The 20,438-nt window shown below is 51.4% G+C and overlaps 3 protein-coding genes across 3 annotated transcripts; all 3 read left to right on the forward strand.

Moving 5' to 3' along the window:
* The first annotated feature begins 1,035 nt into the window (after positions 1 to 1,035).
* On the forward strand, positions 1,036 to 4,985 carry LOC123104462 (flap endonuclease GEN-like 1). Its single transcript, XM_044526314.1, has 8 exons — positions 1,036 to 1,347; positions 1,653 to 1,850; positions 2,222 to 2,392; positions 2,486 to 2,667; positions 2,766 to 3,015; positions 3,409 to 3,544; positions 3,732 to 4,255; positions 4,403 to 4,985. The coding sequence occupies exons 1-8, from the start codon at positions 1,159 to 1,161 to the stop codon at positions 4,673 to 4,675; spliced, it is 1,923 nt and encodes a 640-aa protein (XP_044382249.1). The 5' UTR covers positions 1,036 to 1,158; the 3' UTR covers positions 4,676 to 4,985.
* A 1,201-nt stretch (positions 4,986 to 6,186) lies between these two features.
* Positions 6,187 to 7,384, forward strand: LOC123104463 (dehydration-responsive element-binding protein 1H). The gene has a single exon (XM_044526315.1). The coding sequence runs from the start codon at positions 6,297 to 6,299 to the stop codon at positions 7,167 to 7,169; it is 873 nt and encodes a 290-aa protein (XP_044382250.1). The 5' UTR covers positions 6,187 to 6,296; the 3' UTR covers positions 7,170 to 7,384.
* Positions 7,385 to 11,484: 4,100 nt separating this feature from the next.
* LOC123104464 (uncharacterized) lies at positions 11,485 to 12,854 on the forward strand. The gene is made up of 2 exons (XM_044526316.1): positions 11,485 to 12,015; positions 12,122 to 12,854. The coding sequence occupies exons 1-2, from the start codon at positions 11,623 to 11,625 to the stop codon at positions 12,452 to 12,454; spliced, it is 726 nt and encodes a 241-aa protein (XP_044382251.1). The 5' UTR covers positions 11,485 to 11,622; the 3' UTR covers positions 12,455 to 12,854.
* Positions 12,855 to 20,438: the final 7,584 nt, after the last annotated feature.

A 20,438-nucleotide genomic window follows, 5' to 3' on the forward strand; every position in this document is an offset into this window, starting at 1 on the left:
AGAAAGTCATCTAGCTACTACCCCCTCCGTCCGAAAAACCTTGTCCCTCAAATGGATGTATCTAGCACCAAGTTACTGCTACATACATCCATTTGAGGAACAAGATTGGGACAAAAAAATTCGGATAGAGGGAGTACTATGGACCCTAAGGTTCTGATGGAACTACTCACACATCATCATGGAGGCGTCAAGGTTGATGAAAAAGACTCTGGCAATGGCTTCCCCCTCCGACAGAGCTCCGAAACAAGCCTCCAAATTGGATCTTCGCGAAACAGAAACATGTGGCGACGATTTTTTTTAAATAAGACGGATGGTTTCGGTCTTTATAGGGATATAGAGGTGGAATCGAGCAAAGACAGTTGTTGTGGACCCTACACGCTTGGATGGCGCGCCCTAGGGCTAGGGCGTGTCTCCTAGCCGTGTGGCCCCTCTGGTGGTCGTCCACTCCTTCCTTGAAACTTCTATGGTCTCTTCTGGTTCAGATTTTTTTTTTAAAATGGACATATTATTTTGACATTCGTAGATTTTATGTGAAATAAAAAACAAGTACTCCTCCGTCCAAAAAAAAGTGTCTATACCAAGTTTAAGACACTTTTTTGGGACACAGTGAGTACACAGGGAGTAGAAAAAAGAAACTGTAACACACTAAATTAAAAAAGGATAATCCAAAAAATAATATAAAATGCTAGTATAAAAATACATAAAAGTGATAATATAATAGGATGAAACAATAAAAAATTATATATACCTTTGAGACATATCAAGCATATACGTTTGTACTGTGTTTAAAAAAAGAATAATTGTGTTTTCTTTAAAAGGAAATACTTTTTTTTTTGAACAACGAAAAATCATTTCAGTTTCTGGCGCAAAAGGCAACCGCTTCAGTTTTTCTAATCTTTTTTTTAGGGAATCTTCAGTTTTTTTCTTTTTTTTTTTGAGGGAACAATCTTCAGTTTTTCTAATCGAACGTCCGCAACGCGTCTAGCGCACAGCGGCTAGGCCCACTTGGCACTGGCACCGAGAGCCGACCCACCCAACGGCCCATTAGCCGCAGCGGCCAGACCCGCGACCGCGAGTCGCCGAGCCCGAGCGCCCTAGAACCCCCGCCGTGTCCGGCGACGACAACGACGACGACGACGCCGGAGAAGAGGAGGCGAGATGGGAGTCGGGGGCAGCTTCTGGGACCTCCTGAAGCCGTACGCGCGGCAGGAGGGGCCGGGGTTCCTCCGCGGCCGCCGCGTCGCCGTCGACCTCTCCTTCTGGATCGTCTCCCACAGCACCGCCATCCGGGCGCGCCGCCCCCACGTCCGCAACACCTTCTTCCGGACGCTCTCCCTCTTCGCCAAGGTCGGTTCGGTTCCCCCCCCCCCCCCCCCCCCCTCGCCTCTCCCTACGGCCTCTGTCCCCCTTCCTGTCTCTGGATTCCAGTTATGTTCCTCGTCGATTTCTCCCGTCTGCTGATGCTCCCCGGCGATTGGTCTCCTGCATTGAGGTATTGGGCCATCCTGCGTCCCGCAGCGGTCCTCCCGCGCTATTCAAGCGCCAATCTTGGAGATGCGGCCGCGGCCCAATCTGTGTTGGGAATACTCCTTTGTGTTTGATTCCTCTGTTTATTGACTCACTGGCTGGCTTCGTCTTTGGAACTGCTGCAGATGGGTGCTTTCCCGGTGTTCGTGGTGGACGGCGAGCCATCGCCGCTCAAGTCGCAGGCCAGGGCCGCGCGCTTCTTCCGAGGCTCTGGGGTGGACCCACCTGCGTCGTCCTGCGCGGAGGCGGAAGGGGAGGCCAGTGCCCCGGCGCCGGTGAAGGCGAGAAATGCTATTTTCACGCGATGCGTGAAGGACTGTGTGGTCAGTGCCTATGTCTTTACAAATTCTGTTTTCATCTTCACGCATTTAGAATTTAATTTGGTTCAGAAAGCTGGGCTGAAATGCAATGCATCAACACTATTTGATCATCCTTTGTGTGTGTGCGCTCATAAGCCTCTGAGATACTCCCTCCGTTCGGAATTACTTGTCTCGGATATGGATGTATCTAGAACTAAAATACGTCTAGATACATCCATTTCTGCGACAAGTAATTCCGAACGGAGGGAGTATTTTGTTAGTAGTGTATGTAAGTTTCCATTCTAGGTTTGCTGATGCATTTCGCTGCTCTAGGGTTACTATGAAAACCGGTAAAGTTTCTATCTTTGACAGTATTGATTTTCTGTAACGCATAGGAATTGCTTAAAAATCTTGGAATGCCAGTATTGTGGGCAAAGGGTGAAGCCGAAGCCCTTTGCGCTCAGTTGAACAACGAGGGTGAAGTGGATGCCTGCATTACTTCAGACAGTGATGCTTTTCTCTTTGGAGCTAAGACTGTCATAAAAGTGATGCGGTCAAATTGTAAGGTAGGCACTCTGTTATACTTCTTATAACATGAGATGAATTATTTGCTTCCACTTTCCCTGTACCATGGTGCGATGATCAGGAATTTCTTTCAGGAACCTTTTGAGTGCTACAACATAGCGGATATTGAGCCTGGGATTGGATTGAAGAGGAAACAAATGGTAGCCATGGCACTTCTTATCGGCAGTGACCATGATTTGCATGGGGTGCCTGGTTTTGGTGTTGAGACCGCACTTCGATTTGTGCGGTTATTTGATGAAGATCAGATTTTAGATAAGTATGTTCTTTACTTTTATGAGAGATTCTTGTAATTTGTAGCATAATGAGATGCCCAACATTGCAGTTCTGAACCTGATCTTATTTCTACTTCTCCAGATTACATGAAATTGGTAAAGGTATCTATCCATTCCTAGAAGGATTTGACAAGGCCCATGTTGATGATCTACCATCACCATCGACAAAGAGCCCACCAGTTGCGAGATCGCCTCACTGCTCACACTGTGGTCACCCCGGTAGCAAGAAAAATCACAGCAAGACTGGATGCAATTATTGCTTGGTGGATTCATTAGAGTTTTGCATGGTAAAACCAGCTGGTTTCATATGTGAATGTCCTAGCTGTGAAAAGGTAATCTCACTTGATCTACTGTAAAGCATAACCTTCTCAGCAGTGTATTCCACAGTTCAGAACATGTGTATTGTATAATTTTTTGGATAAAAACTGTTCCTTAAGCCTGTCAAAGGTTGTTTGATAGCACTACCCTCAGGCCTCAGCTGCTAATTTGTGTCCGCATACCTGTATCCATTATCTTTATTGAATTATGCACAAAAACAGGTTTCTTGGCTTGTTCACTGTCATAATGCTTCTGATGATTTCTGTTCAATCAAATAAAATGTAGTACCCCTCCGTTCCAAAATAGATGACCCAGGGAGTAGTATACAGTGCTAATTCCTTCCCCTTAAATGGTTTATGGGTTGTAATTCTCTTTATTAATAGTATCTTTGTTGGAATCAATTTTAGGCGCGTGATCTAAAAGCACAGAGAAGACATGAGAATTGGCAAATCAAGGTGTGCAAAAGATTAGCTGCTGAGACAAATTTCCCAAATGAGGAGATAATTAGATTGTATCTATGTGATGACAATTTGGATAATAAAGGTAAAAGTTAATAACATTGCTGTTAATATTTCTCAATGTCACCTGTACTTGAGAGTGAAGCTTCTGAACTTGCTGCAAGTGCCAGTTATATTATCCTTACTTTGTTCTTCACTATTTACCTACATCAGAATCTGTTGATTGTCCTCATCGATATGTACTAAGTGAGTCATCATCATGCTGTCTGCAGAAAGTGGTGACCGAAAGCTTGAGTGGAATGAGCCTAAAGTTGATGATTTGGTTGACTTGCTAACTTATATGCAGAACTGGGAACCGTCGTATGTCCGACAGCACATGCTCCCTATGCTATCAACTATATATTTGCGCAGAATGGCTTCATCTCCATGTAAATCATTGCTTCTCTGTGACCAATATGAGTTCCATTCGATTCAGCGCATTAAGATAAAACATGGCCACCCTTATTACTTGGTCAAATGGAAGAGGGCCACTGGTGGTATTGTTTCTGGTGGTGCGTCTCACAACAAGCCAGAATTAGATGGGGAGAGTCATGCTGAGGTGGTGGTTTTGGATGATGACGAGGAGGAGGAAGAGGAGGAGGCAACGGTGAATATTGAATCTGCTGACTCGTTGGATGAGCCAGATCTGCCGCAAGTACTCAGGGATGATGATCAAGTATATCTATTGACCGATGAAGATATACAGCTCGTGAGTGCTGCATTTCCTAATGATGCACGGCGGTTTCAGGAAGCCCAGGTACGTATCGGTTACTTCCCTTCTTCCCTGTGGATGAGAAGTAAACTCATATGATGATGCTACGTGGACATTATACTGAGCTACATTTGCATTATATCGCATTTATCTCTTGAGCACTGGCTAAAATATCCACTGAATTGGTTGCAGAGGCTGAAAGATGCAAAATCAAGATCACGGAAATCCAAGCTGAGCCTAGCAGATAGCATGTTGGAGACACCGAAGGGCCCAAGACCCAGCGGGGTTCAGCTCAGCATCAAGGAGTTTTACCGGTCGAAGAAAGCGGCGGGAGACGAAGCCGGAAAGAAGCCGGTCGTCGAGGGCGAGTCGTCGTCGTCGAGAGCTGGCTCGAGAAAATCACCGCCGGTGGACCTGACAAAAAGGATGCCCAAGTCCCTGCGCCGACGCCTGCTGTTCGACTAACAGCCCGCAGTTGGGTTCTCCTGACGATACTCTTGCTGCCACTGCTGTACATGCTCTCGGTGAATGTTTTAGTGTTTCTCTTGGCCCCTTAGATGTAAATTAGTTATGTAGTCCATCTTCTGTATAGTGAAGACACGATCTTATTATTGTGGAGGAAAGAGAGCAGGCTTTTGTTTTAGTTGAACTCGAGTGTTGCAGCCTCTTGTGGTGTGTGCTTGTGATTACCAGGCCAGATACTGGTGTTGATGCTATTTTTGTAGAATTACAGCATGTAGAGCCCTTTTTTTTAGTGGACTTCGCTTGATTTGTACGACTAGAATTCATGTAAATTTGCATAGTCTCTTTAATGTTTGACCTAAAGAAATTATGTAAATTTGCATAGTCTCTTTAATGTTTTGACTGAAGAACTTCTCGGAAAATTATATAGCAACTTCTTTTTTCTAAGGGTAAAATTACATAGTACTTCTTCCCTCAAAAAAAAATTATATAGTACTTCTGGTCACTGTTGGCATTGCCTTTGTGCTGTGGATAATTAGGAACTAGGAAGGCTGAAAATCCGGAAGGCTGTGCGGTCGGAATGAACCAAAAGAACGCGGCCGAAAGGAAGAAAATGGCCTTCCCTCTATTTGGGCCTCCATAGGCTCAGGTAGTGGAGCCCAATCCACTCGTCGAGTGAATGTTGAGAACGAGTTAACAAGCGCTCTTTTTTTTAGAAAAAAAAAAAGTTAACAAGCGCTTCTTCGGGAGTCTCACAACGATCAACACCACTTGTCGCGCTCTCAACCGTTCGCCACGTGTCGCGCTCTGGCTGCTTTCTTCGGATTTTTTTCCCGCACGCGTTTTCGGCTTTTAAAAATATTTTTTCCCGGGGTTCTTCGACGTTTCGGTTTTCCATCGGTCTTAGTTTTTGGATCAAAAAAAGTTTTTGAATTTTTTTTTGTGAAAATACGCATTTTTTTATTTCTTTTTTTTCTTTTGCGAGAGTCACGGTTTTACTTTCATGAGAGGCACGGTTTTGCTTTCGCCAGAGTCACGGCCGTGCCTCTCGGAAACGAAAAGAAAAAATGTTTTCTGTGCGAGAATCACAGTTTTGCTTTCGCGAGAGTTACAGCCGTGCCTCTTTCAAAAAGGAAAAAAACATGTGCTCTGGTTTGGTTTTTTTGTGAATAAGAATTTTGTCAAAACCTATCAACGTGAAATTTAGTTTTAGAAATCTCGACGCGAGAAATCCAACAATGAAAACGGTTTAAGATTTGGACGCACGGTTTAAGAGATAAAACATTTAAAATAAATAAATCTACGAAAAAAGAAAACTCTTTGATTGTGACAAATGACACAGTGCAGTGCTCCTTGACTAGTGATTTGGTGAGAACGAAGCTGCCCACTCGTCGAATGAATGTTGAGAAGGAAGTTGCTGCACTGGCTTAACGCTGCAAAACGCCACGCGTCAACTTATTGCCGGCCCCACGCATGCTCCGAGCGCGTCAAGCAAAACTATATAAAAGCGCACTCCACACAAGACACTGAGTTATCCATCCACGGTCCAGTATAATCCCAAGCTAAAGCCGGCACCGAGCTAGCTAGTCACTCACCGTTCACCGATCGACCGGCAGCAGCGCAGATGGACATGGGCAGCGAGCAATGGAGCTCCCCGTCGACGTCGGCGTCCTCGCGCGACCAGCACGCGGCGGCGCCGCCGAAGCGCCCCGCGGGGCGCACCAAGTTCAAGGAGACGCGCCACCCGGTGTACCGAGGCGTGCGGCGCCGGGGCGGAGCCGGCCGCTGGGTCTGCGAGGTGCGCGTCCCCGGCAGGCGCGGGTGCAGGCTCTGGCTCGGGACCTACGTCATCGCCGAGTCCGCCGCGCGCGCGCACGACGCCGCCATGCTCGCGCTGGGCGGCCGCTCCGCCGCGTGCCTCAACTTCGCGGACTCCGCGTGGCTGCTCGCAGTCGCAGTTCCGTCGGCGCTCGCCGACCTGGCCGACGTCCGGCGCGCGGCGCTCGCCGCCGTCGCGGGCTTCCAGCGCCAGGAGGCCGCCAGCGGCGCCGCGACCGTTCCCGTGGACGAGGTGTTCGACACCTCCAGCGCGGATGACGCCGGCTCCTGGTCGTGGGCGACGCCGCAGCCCAGTTGTGCGGCTGCGGACGGGGTGTTCGAGGTGCCGGCGGCAGCACTGGCCAGCGACATGTTCGACTTCGAGTTCGACGTGTCCTGGGTGATGGACCTGGGCTCGCCGGCGGCGTCGCAGCCTGGCTGTGCGGACAAAGTGTTGGAGGTGCAGGCGGCCGCACTGGGCGGCGGCGACATGTTCGAGTTCGACTTGGAGCTGGACATGTCCGGGGAAATGGACCTGGTGGGCTCCTACTACGCGGATTTCGCGGAGGGGCTGCTCCTCGAGCCTCCGCAACCGGCCGATGCCACGGAGGCGCGCTGGCGGAACGGGGACTACTGCGGCGGCGACGGCGGAGGTGACGCCGCGCTCTGGAGTCAGTAGTGAAAGAAATTGCCCTGGTTTGAGTTTCTCTGTCTAGTGGCCACACGAGCTGACGCGGCGCTCCGTGCCGCCTCCTTCCTAAATAAGTAGTAAATCCTATGGCCAACAGGGCAAAGATGCACGGTGTGTGTGACATGCCATGTTGGCCTTTTGGCATTGACGTGTCACCCTAGATATTTGGGTCCGTGCCACTTAAATATTTGTGGAACAGAACAGTTTTTGTCCCGTTTCTACTCTCGGAGGTTCGGCTAAGCGATATGAAAGCTTCACATTTCTGTTCCCCGGAGGCACTTTTTCTAGAGCAGCGGAGCGGAGGGCAGCTCTGAGCCGCAAAAACCGCGGCGAAAAGGACACATCGGCCACCACTTGAAGGGGAAAAAATGGTGCTGACGCTGGACTCGCCGGAGTGAGTTGATTCCAAAAATAGGTCTCATCCGTTCATGTGTGGCGTTCATGCGGCGGAGAGAGGTGGACCAGAAAATCCTTGTCGCCACGCGACGTGAGCTCACTCAAGTGGAGGCGGATGAGTGCGGCGAGGAGGAAGCAGCTGCCGCGGGCGGGGCACACCACGTCGCTGTCGCCTGTCTGTGCCTCCTTCCTCAATTCATCCCGTGTGCAAGTGGCAGGATGCTAGGATATTTCTTCCTTCTTTGGGTAACAATTATGACAGGATGATGTGCCACTTTGGTTATACTTCTACTCCCTCCTTCTACTCCCATCCGTTCCAAATTACTCCCTCCGTCTATAATATAAGAGTGTTTTTGGTACTACACTAATGTGAAAAACACTCTTATATTCTGGGACGTTGGAAGTACTTGTCTTACATTTGTCTAATACGAAGGTATCTAGCTTCCGTTCCGAATTACTCCCTCCGTCCATAATATAAGAGTGTTTTTGGTACTACACTAATGTGAAAAACACTCTTATATTTTAAGACGGAGGGAGTACTTGTTTTACATTTGTCTAATACGAAGGTATCTAGCACTAAAATGAGTCTAGATACATCCATATCTAGACAAATTCAAAACAAATAATTTGAAATGAAAGGAGTATGTATTTAGGCCAACTCCAACTTCAACGCACCAATCCCAAATCGTTCGGGCCTAAACAAAGAGATGAGCCGGTGCAACTCCAACGCACGAACCCAAATCACCCGGGCCTAAACAAAGAGATGAGCCGATGCAACGCACGATCTCATCTGCAAAAAGCCCATGTTTCTGATCCGGCTCATCCATCCTAAACGCAAAATTGGTTTGGCTTTGCGGTCAAACGGACACAGAATAAACGCGCGCACGGACTCTTGTCGTCCGCCTCAGGCTTGCGTGTCGGCCATCCAACCTACTCGAGTCAGTGCACACGGATGGACCGGCCCGCCGGTCAGCCAGCCAGACGGCCCCGACCACATCCTTTTTTATGAAGAAGCTGTGGACTTCCACTTCTCCATTCACTTTCACCTCCCCACCATCTTCATTGATCCCTCCTTTCAAGACAGCAAATCCTATCCTAGCGCCGTCGCCCACCTCGCTCCCCGCCGGCCATGGGATTCTGGAACTGGCATCCCGGCAAGAAGACCAAGCACGACCGCAAGGCGGGATCACCGTTCGCCTCATCTGGAAGCGTGGCCACCCACTCCACCTCGCCGGCATCCTTCTCCAGCTCCCCTCCAACGGCCGCGCCAGGCTTTCGGCCCTACGTCAAGGTCGCCATCTGCCACCGGTACTGGGAGACCAGCATCCCGCTGCCATGGCCAGATTCCCACCTTCCCAATGGGTGGCATCTGAGCCCGCATCAGGTGCCCATTTCCCCCGTCCCAGCAAGCGGCCGTGCCCGCCTCCAGGAGATCGCTCGTCGCCGCGCCCGGATTTCGTGCCAGTACAACGCTGACCGCAAGTACGACGTCGACTCACTCCACTAGGACACATGGTTCCAGGACGAGCACGGCATGCTCGTAGCCCGCCTCGTGTGTCCTAGAGTGCCCTCGTGTGTGCGCACCGAGCCCGCCCAGAGCGCGCGATCGCACGTGCGTGCGCGGCCTGACGCCGAAGCCCTCTCCCTTCCCGTCGTCGTCGCCGCCCCCCCCCCCCCACACACACACAACCTCCCACCATGACGTCCGAGGAGGAGGAGCGACTGGGGCTGCAAGAGATGTTGGAGCTATCGGCAGCCGGAGACGTCTACGTGCCGGAGCTGGACGTGAAGCAGAAGGTGAAGGTGAAGGTGAAAGAGGAGGCCACTAAGGTGCGTGCATGGGCGTCGTGGTCACCGCCGCCGCCACCGCAGCCTGCACAGCACTCTCCCGTCCAATTATGGGGGCCGCCACCCCGCCTCTGGATGCCCCCACCCTACATCGACATGACCAGCGGCGACGAGAATGGTGGCGCCTGAAGACGGCGACGACATTGGCAGCGCCGGAGTGACCAAACTACCTTTTTATGTTCTTTTTAATTTCAACTTAAGTATTATGCGTGGATCATGACTATGGTGGACTATTTAATTAAGTTTGATATATATTTATGTTTTAGGCTATTTTGCAATGCCTTTTTTAAATTACAATGCCATTTTGGGTGTTTTTTTCTAAGTCCAACACGGACAATGTTTGGGATGCGACCACGCGTTGGGTGCATCGACCCATGGACAACCCAAACCGTACATGGGCGTCCATTTTGCCGCCCAAATGGACAGAATCCAAACCAAACAGACGTACTTATGGAGATGATAGCCCCCTCTAGAAGTTCATCTGGTTGAAGTTAGAGTCGAATTTCTGGATAGCTACTTTAAATCCATCGGCTATGCCAAGAAATACCAGCATTCTGGAGATGATAGCCCCCTCGCCGGCCCTGAGGTGGCCTTTACCGCCGGCAAACTTTGCAGCCCTATCCGTCGATGGTTCCTTCGCACCGGCGGTTGGTGCAATAACGGTCAGGGTGGTGTTAAGAAGGGACAATGGGTCGGTATTTTTTGCAGGTTACCGTCATATCTTCAAATAATAATGTACTGGAAGCGAAGCTACATGCGATCATGCAAGAAATGGCTCTTGCGCTCGAGCACACAAACCTTCGGGTTATCGTGCAGTACGATTCCTCAGAAGCCACTGCAATACTCTCAAGTGATGGCGTTTCTGGTTCGGCACATGGCCACATTGTTGTGAAGATCAAAGCTATAACTTCGGATAGGAGTTTGTTCCTGCGAAGCTACAACATGAACAAAATATAGCTATCGGTTAGCAAGTTATAGTCGTATAGATTGTGTCACGGGTGTGTGGCTCAACCAAGCACCCCATGTATCAAGGCTCCTTTGATTTTGTTGTAACCGAGAACATTGGCATAAAGTTCCCCTTTCACTTGGAAGGGAAAATTGGAGCAAGAAAATGGCAACGATAGACTTTGCAGGAGAAAGATTAACACTGGGCAAGAGCATCTACAACCGGACGCCTCAAACCATCTCTCATACGCCCGTGGACGTCCGCGGGCCCAGTCAATGACCGGACAAAAGAGAGAAGGAAAAACATGACTCAACCGGACCTCCTCATATCATCCCTATACGCGCAGGCTATCCGCGAATCCTCATATCCGTATCAAACGTAGGGAGGATATGAAGGCTCGCGGACGCGCCCTAGCGTGCCCGGGCAGTCCGCCACGTAGGACACGGCCACGTGAACCACCTTTTCTCTTTCTTTACTCATTCTTTTTTTTCTCTCTCTTCATCTTCATCAATCACGTGCAAGTGTCCGGACATATGAGGACGAAAATGAGGAGTGTGGATACGTAGATGAACAGATAGGGCTCAAAACGAACACGCCTGGTCACTGACAGGGTACGTCCGTGAGCGTTTTTTTTTATTTTGAGCAAAGGGGGTTTCAGCATAACGAGTAGTACATAGAGTAGATATCCGATTGCGGACGTTTAATGGGTCATGTATGCTATGTCCAGCTGGAAATGCTCTCACACAGAGGCAGTTCGGACGCGCTAATGCAGAAGATGCGGCCTACCTATCCAGGTCAGCCGGTTAAAGCCACAGTCCCGGGGTTTCTCGTGGCCACGCGAGCTGACGCGGCGCTCCGTGCGGCCTCCTTCCTAAATCCCATGGCCAACAGGGCAAAGATGCTAGCGTGAGCGTGATATGCCACCCTTCCCTCGTGGCGTTGGCGTCTCACCTTGGATATTTTGGTCCGCGCTACTTAAATATTTGTGGAACAGAACAGTTTTGCCCCATTTCTATTCCTGGAGGCCATCACTTTTTTAGAAAGCAAATGAGCGGAGAACAGTTTTGAGACGGAAAAACCGTCACGAAAAAGACACGTCGACCACCGCTTGAAGGAAAACAATGGGCGCTGACGCTGGACTCGCCGGAACTGATTCCTTATGTTTGTAGCCGGCGGACCGGCTGAAGTTTCGGCCGGTCACGCGCGGATCGTTAGATGTTTTTAGCGATCTAAGCGCATGTTTAGCCACACATGGGGAACAAATGCGAGGCTGTTGGGGCCCGCGCACCGCCCGCGACACGCGTGGCTTCTGGCCTTTTCTTATTCCTTCGTTGCTCATCTCCTTCCTTATCCAGTCGCGTCTTCCTCCCCATCCACTCGCATCCCGGGCGCGCTCGTCGCCATAGCTGCCGGCAACTCGATGCTCCTCGTTTTGAATCGTGCGTGGATCACCGGCGCCGGATTCACCCCTCTCCATGGCCGCCCACAGCCAGGGGCGCGCTCGTCGCCTTGTCCGCCGGCAACTGGAAGAGCGCCCTCTCCATGGCAACCACAGCCAGGGCTTCGTTAGTTCACCATGACCAAGCTGCAATCGGCCACGGCGGCGACGAGTCTGTGCTGGAGCCGGAGGGTTGCTGGAACCAGGTTTTTTATTTGCTGGATCCACTCATTATTTTTGCTACAACCCTTTTCTTTTTTGCTACCATCCTCATTTGATTTGATGAACTTTTTTCATTTTTGCTGGAAGCAGTGTCCCGATTTGCTGGAACCAGCTCGTGGATGTGCTGCAAGGTTGACACCTCGCCGGAGGAAGCTGCATCCAGTGGCGAGGAGGGCTGCATCCAACGTCGTTCAAACGCCGGAGCTACAACCGGTGACCAGGGGAGCTGCAAGAAGGGGGTGGCCATTTTTGCTGATGTTTTTTTTTCCTTTTTACAGAACCAAATTTTTGTTTTTGCTGGAACCGATGTATTGTTTTGCTGGAACAGATGTAATTTTTTGCTTCGTCGGCTGCAGAGCTCTCAAATGTTTCATGTCGTTTTTGCTGGAACCTAAGTTTGGTTTTGCTGGAAGCGTTATTTGATTTTGCTTCAATCAACCACTAGAATTTTGTAGGTACGATGCATGTCGATGGAGGCCAGTAGAGACGACGACGCCTGCGGCGAGCTCGACAGCGAGGACGGAGGGGGGTGGTGCACCAGATGCTGCAACCACGGGGGCGGGGAGCTTCAACCACTGCCGACGGAGGCTCCGTGTCAGCCATGGCCAAGTTTGGCGGGGGATCCGACCACGACGGAAGCTGCGAACGAGTGATATGGTTGGGAGCAGTGACGCGCGCGCGAAGGAGGCAACCTACGGCGAGGGCAGCAACCGGTGGCGAGGGCGGTGACCGGCGCCGGGGGGCGGCCAAGCCGGGTGGTGCTTCGAGTCGGGGGCCTCGCTCATCCATGCGGCTAGATGCGTACACGGAGGAAGGAAGAAGAAGCTGGGCGATTTGTTTTTTTTTTTTGCCTGGATCCATCGGTCGCACGGCTTAAATCCAACGGCCTGGGCTAGACCGGCCGGCGCGCCGGCGCCTAGCGCTGGCCTTCCCAAAATAGGTCTTATCCGTTCATGTGTGGCGTTCATGTGACGGAGCGAGGTGGTCAAGACTACCCTAATTAGTAGTCTATACTCCCTCCGTTCCAAAATATAGCGCGTCCTCGGTTTCCGTGCTTCAACTTTGACCATTAATTTAATCAACAAGACCGACTGCGGCGGGCGAAAAAATTATACCAATAAATTCGTATTCAAAAAAAGTTTTTAATTATATAATTTTTGATCCCGCCGCAGTCGGTCTCGTGGGTTAAATTTATGGTCAAAGTTGAACCTTGAAAAGCGTGGGCGCGCTATATTTTGGAACGGAGGGAGTACTCCCTCCATTCCAAAATATAGTGCGCCCGCGCTTCCCGAGGTCGAACTTTGACCATAAATTTAACGAACAAGACCGACTGCGGCGGAAGAAAAAGTTACATAATTAAAAACTTCTTTTGAATACGAATTCACTGATATAACTTTTGCTCCCGCCGCAATCGGTCTTGGTAGTTAAATTTACGGTCAAAGTTGAAGCACGGGGATAGAGGAAGCACTACATTGTGGAATGGAGGGAGTACAAAATATGTGGTCGACGGGTGACGGCCCAACCAGATCTTTTCCTGTGCTCATGTCAAAATCCTTGTCGCCACGCTACGCGAGCTCTCTCAAGTGGAGGCAGGTGAGTGTGAGGGGGTAGCAGCTGCCGCGGCCAAGTGGCCACACTACGTGCTCATCTTATTTAGTCCCATTACCCGGTGATTATTTCTTCCCTGGCAATACTCGCGCCTTTTCCTCTATATATAAATATAAAAGCAGTGATGCCATTTCAGAGTTAGCCCCAACGTGGATAACACCGGCTCGTGGGCTATGCCGCCGCACACACGGCTGCGGACGAAGTGTTGGACATGCCGGCGGCAGCACTGGCCAGCGACATGTTTGACTTCGAATTGGATGTGTCCTGGGTGATGGACGCTCACGGGCGACGTTGCAACCTGGTTGTGCGGACAAAGTGTTCGATGTGCCGGCGGGCACGCTGGTTCGAGTTCGACTTGGAGCTGGACATGTCCGGGGAAATGGACCTGAGCTCCCACTACACGGATTTTGCGGAGGCGCTGCTCCTCGAGCCTCCGCCACCGGCTGATGCCACTGAGGCGTGCTGGCAGAATGGGGACTACTACGGCAACGACGGAGGTGACGCCGCGCTCTGGAGTCAGTAGTGAAAGAAATTGTCCTGATTTGACTTTCTCCATGGAACGAACGAACTAAATCGGCTTCCAGCATACTCCCTTCGTAAACAAATATAAGACCATTTAGATCACTACTTATTAAAGTTCATTCAGGAAACTCTTAAACACATAAAAAGAATCTGATGACTTTGCACGAAATCAAACGCGGTAGGAAGATTTACAGCTGGGTTATCAAATAGAGGCGGTCCAAACGCGCTAATGCACAAAATGTGGCCTAGAAAACATCCAGGTCAGCCGATTAAAGCCACGGTCTCAAGATTCCTCGTGGCCACGTGAGCTGACGCGTTGCTCCGTGCCGCCTCTGTCTGATACATGGGACCGCGTCAGCTCGCGTGGCCACGAGGAATCCTACGAAGGCACCTCGTCGTTGATGGAACGTCTCCTCCCACTAAATGCGCATCGTTTAAATCCAGAAATAAAAGCGAGCAGCAAAGTTGGAACCCTGATGAACTGAGGATATCACATCCCCTATAACCATCCAACCACAGGTTGGTTCACATACCACCTTCCCTCGTGTGGCGTTAGCGTGCCACCTCAGATATTTTGGCCCGCGCTGCTTAAATATTTGTGGAACAGAACAGTTTTGACCCATTTCTATTCCTGGAGGCCAGCACTTTCTAGAAAACAGATGAGCGAAGAGCAGTTTTAAGCCGCAAAAACCGCGGCGAAAAGGACACATCGGCCCCCACTTGAAGGAAAACAACTGTTGCTGACGTTGGACTCGGCCAGAATTGATTCTAGAAATAGGTCTCATCCGTTTATGTTTTTTCTAGTCTGTCTCATCCGTTTATGTGTGGCGGAGGGAGGTGGACCAGAGTATGCTAACTAGTCTATATAAAATATGTGGTCGACCGTCGACGGATGGCGGCCCAACCAGATCTTTTCCTGGACTCATGTCAAAATCCTCGTTCCCACGCCACGCGACCTGAGCTCACTCAGTCAAGTGGAGGCAGGTGAGTGTGAGGCCATCTCCACCGGGTAACCGTATGTTGTCCGCCAGACGCAGTTTGGATAAAAGCGAACACATGCAACGACGCAGCGGCAGACTCTATCTTGCTTTTTTGTCCGCTTCGTGTCCGTTTCATCCCATCTTTGGACCAAAGTTGGTCTCGCTTTGGGTAAAAGCCGGACGTTTTCTGCGTCCCTGCTGTCCGTCCGTCTGCACATGAGTCTGGCCCATCTGTCATTGAAACCAGAGGAACCCACCCAACCACCCACCCGTCCCCTCTCTCCTCCATTTTCATTGTTGCTTGCACACCTCGTCGACACCGCCGGAGCAGGGCACGAGCACGCATGCGGGGGGACAGCAGCAGGGTGAGGCGAGCGCGGCCACACGAGCGGGAGGACGGCAGCGGGGGCGGCTAGGGCGCAGGGCTGCCGGGCGGCGCGAGCGCGCGGGCGCGGCCGGCGGAGCGAGCGCGCGTGGAGGAGGCAGGGCGAGGGCGCGCTTGCGCGCGGGCACTGGCGGGCGCGGGCGGCGCGCGAGTGCGGCGCCGCGCGGGCGAGCGGGCGTGGAGGAGGCAGGGCGCGGGCGCGCGCGGGCTCTGGCGGGCGCCGGCGGCGCGCGAGTGCGCGCGCGGGGGGAGGGGGGCAGGGCGCGGGCGGGCGCGGCCGGCGGAGCGAGCGCGTGAAGGAGGCAGGGCGCAGGCGGGCGCGGCCGGCGGAGCGAGCGCGTGAAGGAGGCAGGGCGCAGGCGGGCTCCGGAGGCGCGCGAGTGCGGCGCGGCGCAGTGCGGAGCGGCGTGCGCCGGCCGGAAGGCCGCGACGGGCGCGGCACGGTTGGAGCGCGATGGCGGGCGGGCGCGCGTTGCGCAGTAGGGCGCGATGGCGGGCGGGCGCGCGCGTTGTGCGGCAGGGCACAGACGAGGGATGCGGGCACGCGTGAGCGGGAGCTGAAGCGCGGCGAGGCGCACGGGTGAGGGCGCGGCGGCGAGCGCGTGGGCGAGGGCGCGGCTGCGAGCGCGTGGCAGCGAGGGCGTGGGCTGCGGCGAGGCAGGTGACGACCTGGCGGGACACAAGCAGGGCACGACACGGCGAGCACGACGAATCCGGCCAACGCATGTGCTCCTCGTCGGCGGCGGCCGTCCGTGAAGTGTTTGATGAAATGTCTAAACCGAACAAAGCAAATGCATAGTTGGGATGGGTCGGCCGCGCTGGGCGCATCAACAACAAGACAACCGCATGCGGACGCGCTTGTCCGTGTTTTTATCTCAAACGGACAAAATCTGGAAGCAGCTGCCGCGGGCGGGGCACACCACGTCGTTCTCTGGGCCTCCTTCCTCAATTCATCCTGTGGCCAAGTGGCAGCATATTTCTTCCTTCTTTTGGCAACAATGATGACAGGATGATGTGCCACTTTGGTTGTACTCCTATGTATTTAGTCATATTCCCGATATGTTCAGGGGGGAAGGTTCTTGTCCGGTGACTATTTCTTCCCTGGCGACACCGGTGCCTTTTCCTCCGTAAAAACACTGATGCCAGGATGACAAAGAGGTGATGTGTCACTTCAGAGTTACTTGGTCTCATGGGTGACACGTCTGAATCTAGTTTCTTTGATTGATACTATCTCCGTTCAAAATAACTGAATTTGTTAGGGTTTGTAAGAGCAACTTTAACGCGCAGACCCAAACGGACGGCGTTTCTGTACGTTTGGGTCGGCCGCCCGTCCGATGTCCGCCTCGTTTTAGATTTGAGTCGAAGGTGCGTCCAACGTGCCGACCCATATATCGGGTTGGGGTTTGTAAGAGCAACTTCAACGCCCCGACCCAAACGGACGGCGTTTTTGTCCGTTTGGGTCGGTCACCCGCCCGGCGTCCGTCCCGTTTTAGATTTGGGTCGACAGTGCGCCCAACATGCCAAATCATATGTGCCGGCGTGGCTGACTGGTCGCCCTATTTTAACAAATAGTTCATTTTTTGCATTGTTTCACACACAACGGTTGCATTCAAACATATAGTCCAAAACCAAATAAATAACATAGTTTCAACTGAATAAAATAGTATAGTTTTACAAGCCGAATAAAAGTAAAAATGTCTCACATAGTTTTACAAGCTGAATAAAAAAGATACATCTATTGGTTCCCTCTCACATAGTTTTGCAAGCCGAATAAAAAGATACATCTATTGGTTGCCAACATGAGCCCATATATGCTCAACCAAATCATTTTGCAGTTGCACGTGAGTTTCCCAAACACGCATGTCATGATAAAATTGGGTGAACTGTTCAAATGTTGCTGCTCCTCCATGCTCAGGCACAACATTCTCACATTCAAACCGAAACCGTTGATCGTACAAACGTTCCGAGCGCTCATCTTCTACGATCATATTATGGATGATCACACAAGCAGTCATCACCTCCCATAGTTTCTGTGAGCTCCAAGTATTAGTAGGATACCAACGACGCCCCATCGAGATTGCAAAATACCAATGGCACGCTCGACGTCCTTCCTAGCACTCTCTTGCTCTTGGGCAAATCTTTTCCTCTTCTCTTCGACAGGGTTGGGGATTGTCTTCACAATAGTGATCCACTGAGGATAGATACCGTCACCCAGGTAGTATCCTTTGTCATACTTGTGGCCGTTGATAGTAAAGCTCACCGGTGGGCTGTTGCCTTCGACAACCCTAGCAAACACCAGCGAGCGCTGAAGCACGTTGATATCATTGTGTGATCCGGCCATGCCAAAGAAAGAGTGCCAGATCCAGAGATCTTGAGACGCCACGACCTCTTATATGACAGTGCAAGCCCTGACATGGCCCTTATACTGCCCTTGTCAAGTAGAAGGGCATTTCTTTCACTCACAATGCATGCAGTCTATTCTGTCAAGCATCCCTGGGAAGCCCCTGCTGGCATTCATAGCCAACAAATGGGTTGTATCTTCTGTAGTTGGCTCTCTCATGTACTCAGGACCAAACACAACAATAACAGCCTTGTAGAACTTATACCGAGAGTCTAAGCATGTAGAATCGCTCATACGGACGTATTCGTCAATAAGATCACCGAACACTCCGTATGCAAGCATTCGGATGGCGGCAGTGCATTTCTTATAAGAGGAGAAAACAATATTTCCAAGGGCATCCTCTTTGCACTCGAAATAGTCATCATAGCCGACCACCCCCTCTCTAATACGGTTATGAAGATGCCTGCTCATACGGAAACAGCGGCGGAATTTCTGATGTTTGGACAACGGAATTGTTGTCTCAAAGTAGTCCTTCCAAAGAAGAAAATGTCCGCTCTCTCGGTTGTGATTCAACATCGGAAGGTGGTCCAAAATGGAGCCACAGAACGCCGGACGCTGGCTATGGAGGTGGTGATAGGACCTACCCGACAGCCAATATCTCCTCCTCGTCATCGGACGACGAATCGTCGGAGTCGCAAAGGAAATTATGAAAGAAGAACTCATCGGCGGAGTCCATTTTGTACCTTGGCAAACTGTTGAACAACTTGCGGGCGTTGATGAAGGAGACGGCCGACGAAGGGAGTCACGGCGCGCACGGACCAGCTAGCTGCCCCGCCGACGTCCGATGAGCGTGCCAGCGTCCGACGAGTGTGCCAGTGAGGATCTGGCCGGGGCGGCGAGGCGGCTTCTTGATCGCGGTCGCGGCTGTGTCGGAGAAGCGGGGGTGGGAAGCTTTCGGTTCCCCGGCAGCAAGATGGCGGTGGCGGGCGGCGTGGGAGGTGGCGACGTTGCGGAGGGGATGTTGCGGCGCCGGCGGCTGGCAGAGTCACCGGAAAAAATGGGCGGCGGCGGCGGCGACGACGATGCAGGCGGGCGAGGGTTTGGTGTTGGATTGGGAGAGGTTAATGTGGCACCGACCAGCGGGCCAGAGGAGACGAGAAGGCGAGCGCGCGCACGTTCGTCTCGTGTCCGCGCTGACGCAATCCGGCTAAAAAATGGGCCGGGAATGGGTTGCCCGCGGACGACAAGCGGACGCACGTCCGTTTGGATCGATACGTTGGGTCGACTTTTGTGTCCGCGTCGTCCCAAACAAACGCCCGCGAACGAAATGGGTCGCCTCCTTGGAGTTGCTCTAACGAGCCAGACTTGTTGAAGTTTGACCAAGTCAGTTGAAAAACATATTAACATTTATAAAACCAAATTAGTCTCATCAGATATTTTATGAAATATATTTTTTGGTGTTGTAGGTCTTAGCTTTTTTTCATATATATACAATGTTGGTCAAGTTCAAGCAGATTTGACTTAGAATAAACTTAAACTTCAATTATGTTGGAATGGAGGGAGTACATGCCAACCGGAATCAGTTTTTTTTTTTTTTTGGCGGAAGTTAATAACATGGCAATGGAAATTTACCTTGCTTGCTCCTTCAGCCTCCTCCTTCAGCAGCAGTTCACCACTGTATCAACCAAGAAGAGAAGAGGCAGCAGCAAGCATGACGAGAAGAGAAGGAACAACACAAGGAGCAGGCAGCAGCGGTAGCGTCCAGATTAAATGCAACGGCAAGCAGGCAGCGTGGCGTGCAGGGGATTGCGACTGTTTGGCTTCCACGTAGGTCACTTTGGTTGCGAGGGTTATTGTGGTCCAAAGCAGCTTAGGCGCACTACATTTCGAAATTCAGCCTAAAAACACTATACGCATTAGAATATGGAATGGAGGGAGTATTAAACTCCGCACATGTGCTCGTATTCTTTTGAATTTATTATGGTCTTTCCATCGACCAGAGATGATGCTCGACTACAAATTATCTACGGTGACCTTATCAATCTTAAAACTTGTCGGCTCAGACTATTAAAAGTGCTCATATATGTTAAATGTGCATACTTACATTTATGGAGGTGATGCCAACTCCAACCTATCGACACAAACGATTATAGTTTTTGTCTACTTTTAATTCGTCTAGGTCATCCGGAGTGTCCGGTTTGTCTCTGGGGCGTCGGTGCGCCCAACGCGGCCGACGTATTTGGTCGGCACGACAACTAGAAACAAAACTAATTAGGCATAAAACATTTAAATAAAGAGATGCATACTAAAACGCCAGTCAAAGTCCACTTAGTAATTAAAACATTAGTCCAAACTAAAAAATTAACTCGTAGCCACTCGCCTCCCCCAGCCCGTAGCACTAGGTGTCGTCGCCCACCATGGTCAGGTTGACGAACTCCGACAACGTCGCCCTTGGGATCACTTGCTGGTAGGCCTCCTGCGCCACAACCTCCGGTGTCTGCTGTTGCGCTGCCTGGCACCGCCGCCGCCCCCTATTCCTGCTCGCATCTCTCGGCCTCCTCCTTGCGCTCC

Source organism: Triticum aestivum, chromosome 5A, assembly GCF_018294505.1.
Source record: "Triticum aestivum cultivar Chinese Spring chromosome 5A, IWGSC CS RefSeq v2.1, whole genome shotgun sequence".
Classification (NCBI taxonomy): Eukaryota; Viridiplantae; Streptophyta; class Magnoliopsida; order Poales; family Poaceae; genus Triticum; species Triticum aestivum.

Excerpts from the sequence above, each read along its gene's own strand:
- LOC123104462 (XM_044526314.1), top strand. The coding sequence starts at position 1,159 with ATGGGAGTCGGGGGCAGCTTCTGGGACCTCCTGAAGCCGTACGCGCGG. Across the intron at positions 1,348-1,652 it reads CGCTCTCCCTCTTCGCCAAG|ATGGGTGCTTTCCCGGTGTT; the intron begins GTCGGTTCGGTT and ends GAACTGCTGCAG. Across the intron at positions 3,545-3,731 it reads TGACAATTTGGATAATAAAG|AAAGTGGTGACCGAAAGCTT; the intron begins GTAAAAGTTAAT and ends TGCTGTCTGCAG.
- LOC123104463 (XM_044526315.1), top strand. The coding sequence starts at position 6,297 with ATGGACATGGGCAGCGAGCAATGGAGCTCCCCGTCGACGTCGGCGTCC.
- LOC123104464 (XM_044526316.1), top strand. The coding sequence starts at position 11,623 with ATGGGGAACAAATGCGAGGCTGTTGGGGCCCGCGCACCGCCCGCGACA. Across the intron at positions 12,016-12,121 it reads CGGAGGGTTGCTGGAACCAG|TGTCCCGATTTGCTGGAACC; the intron begins GTTTTTTATTTG and ends TGCTGGAAGCAG.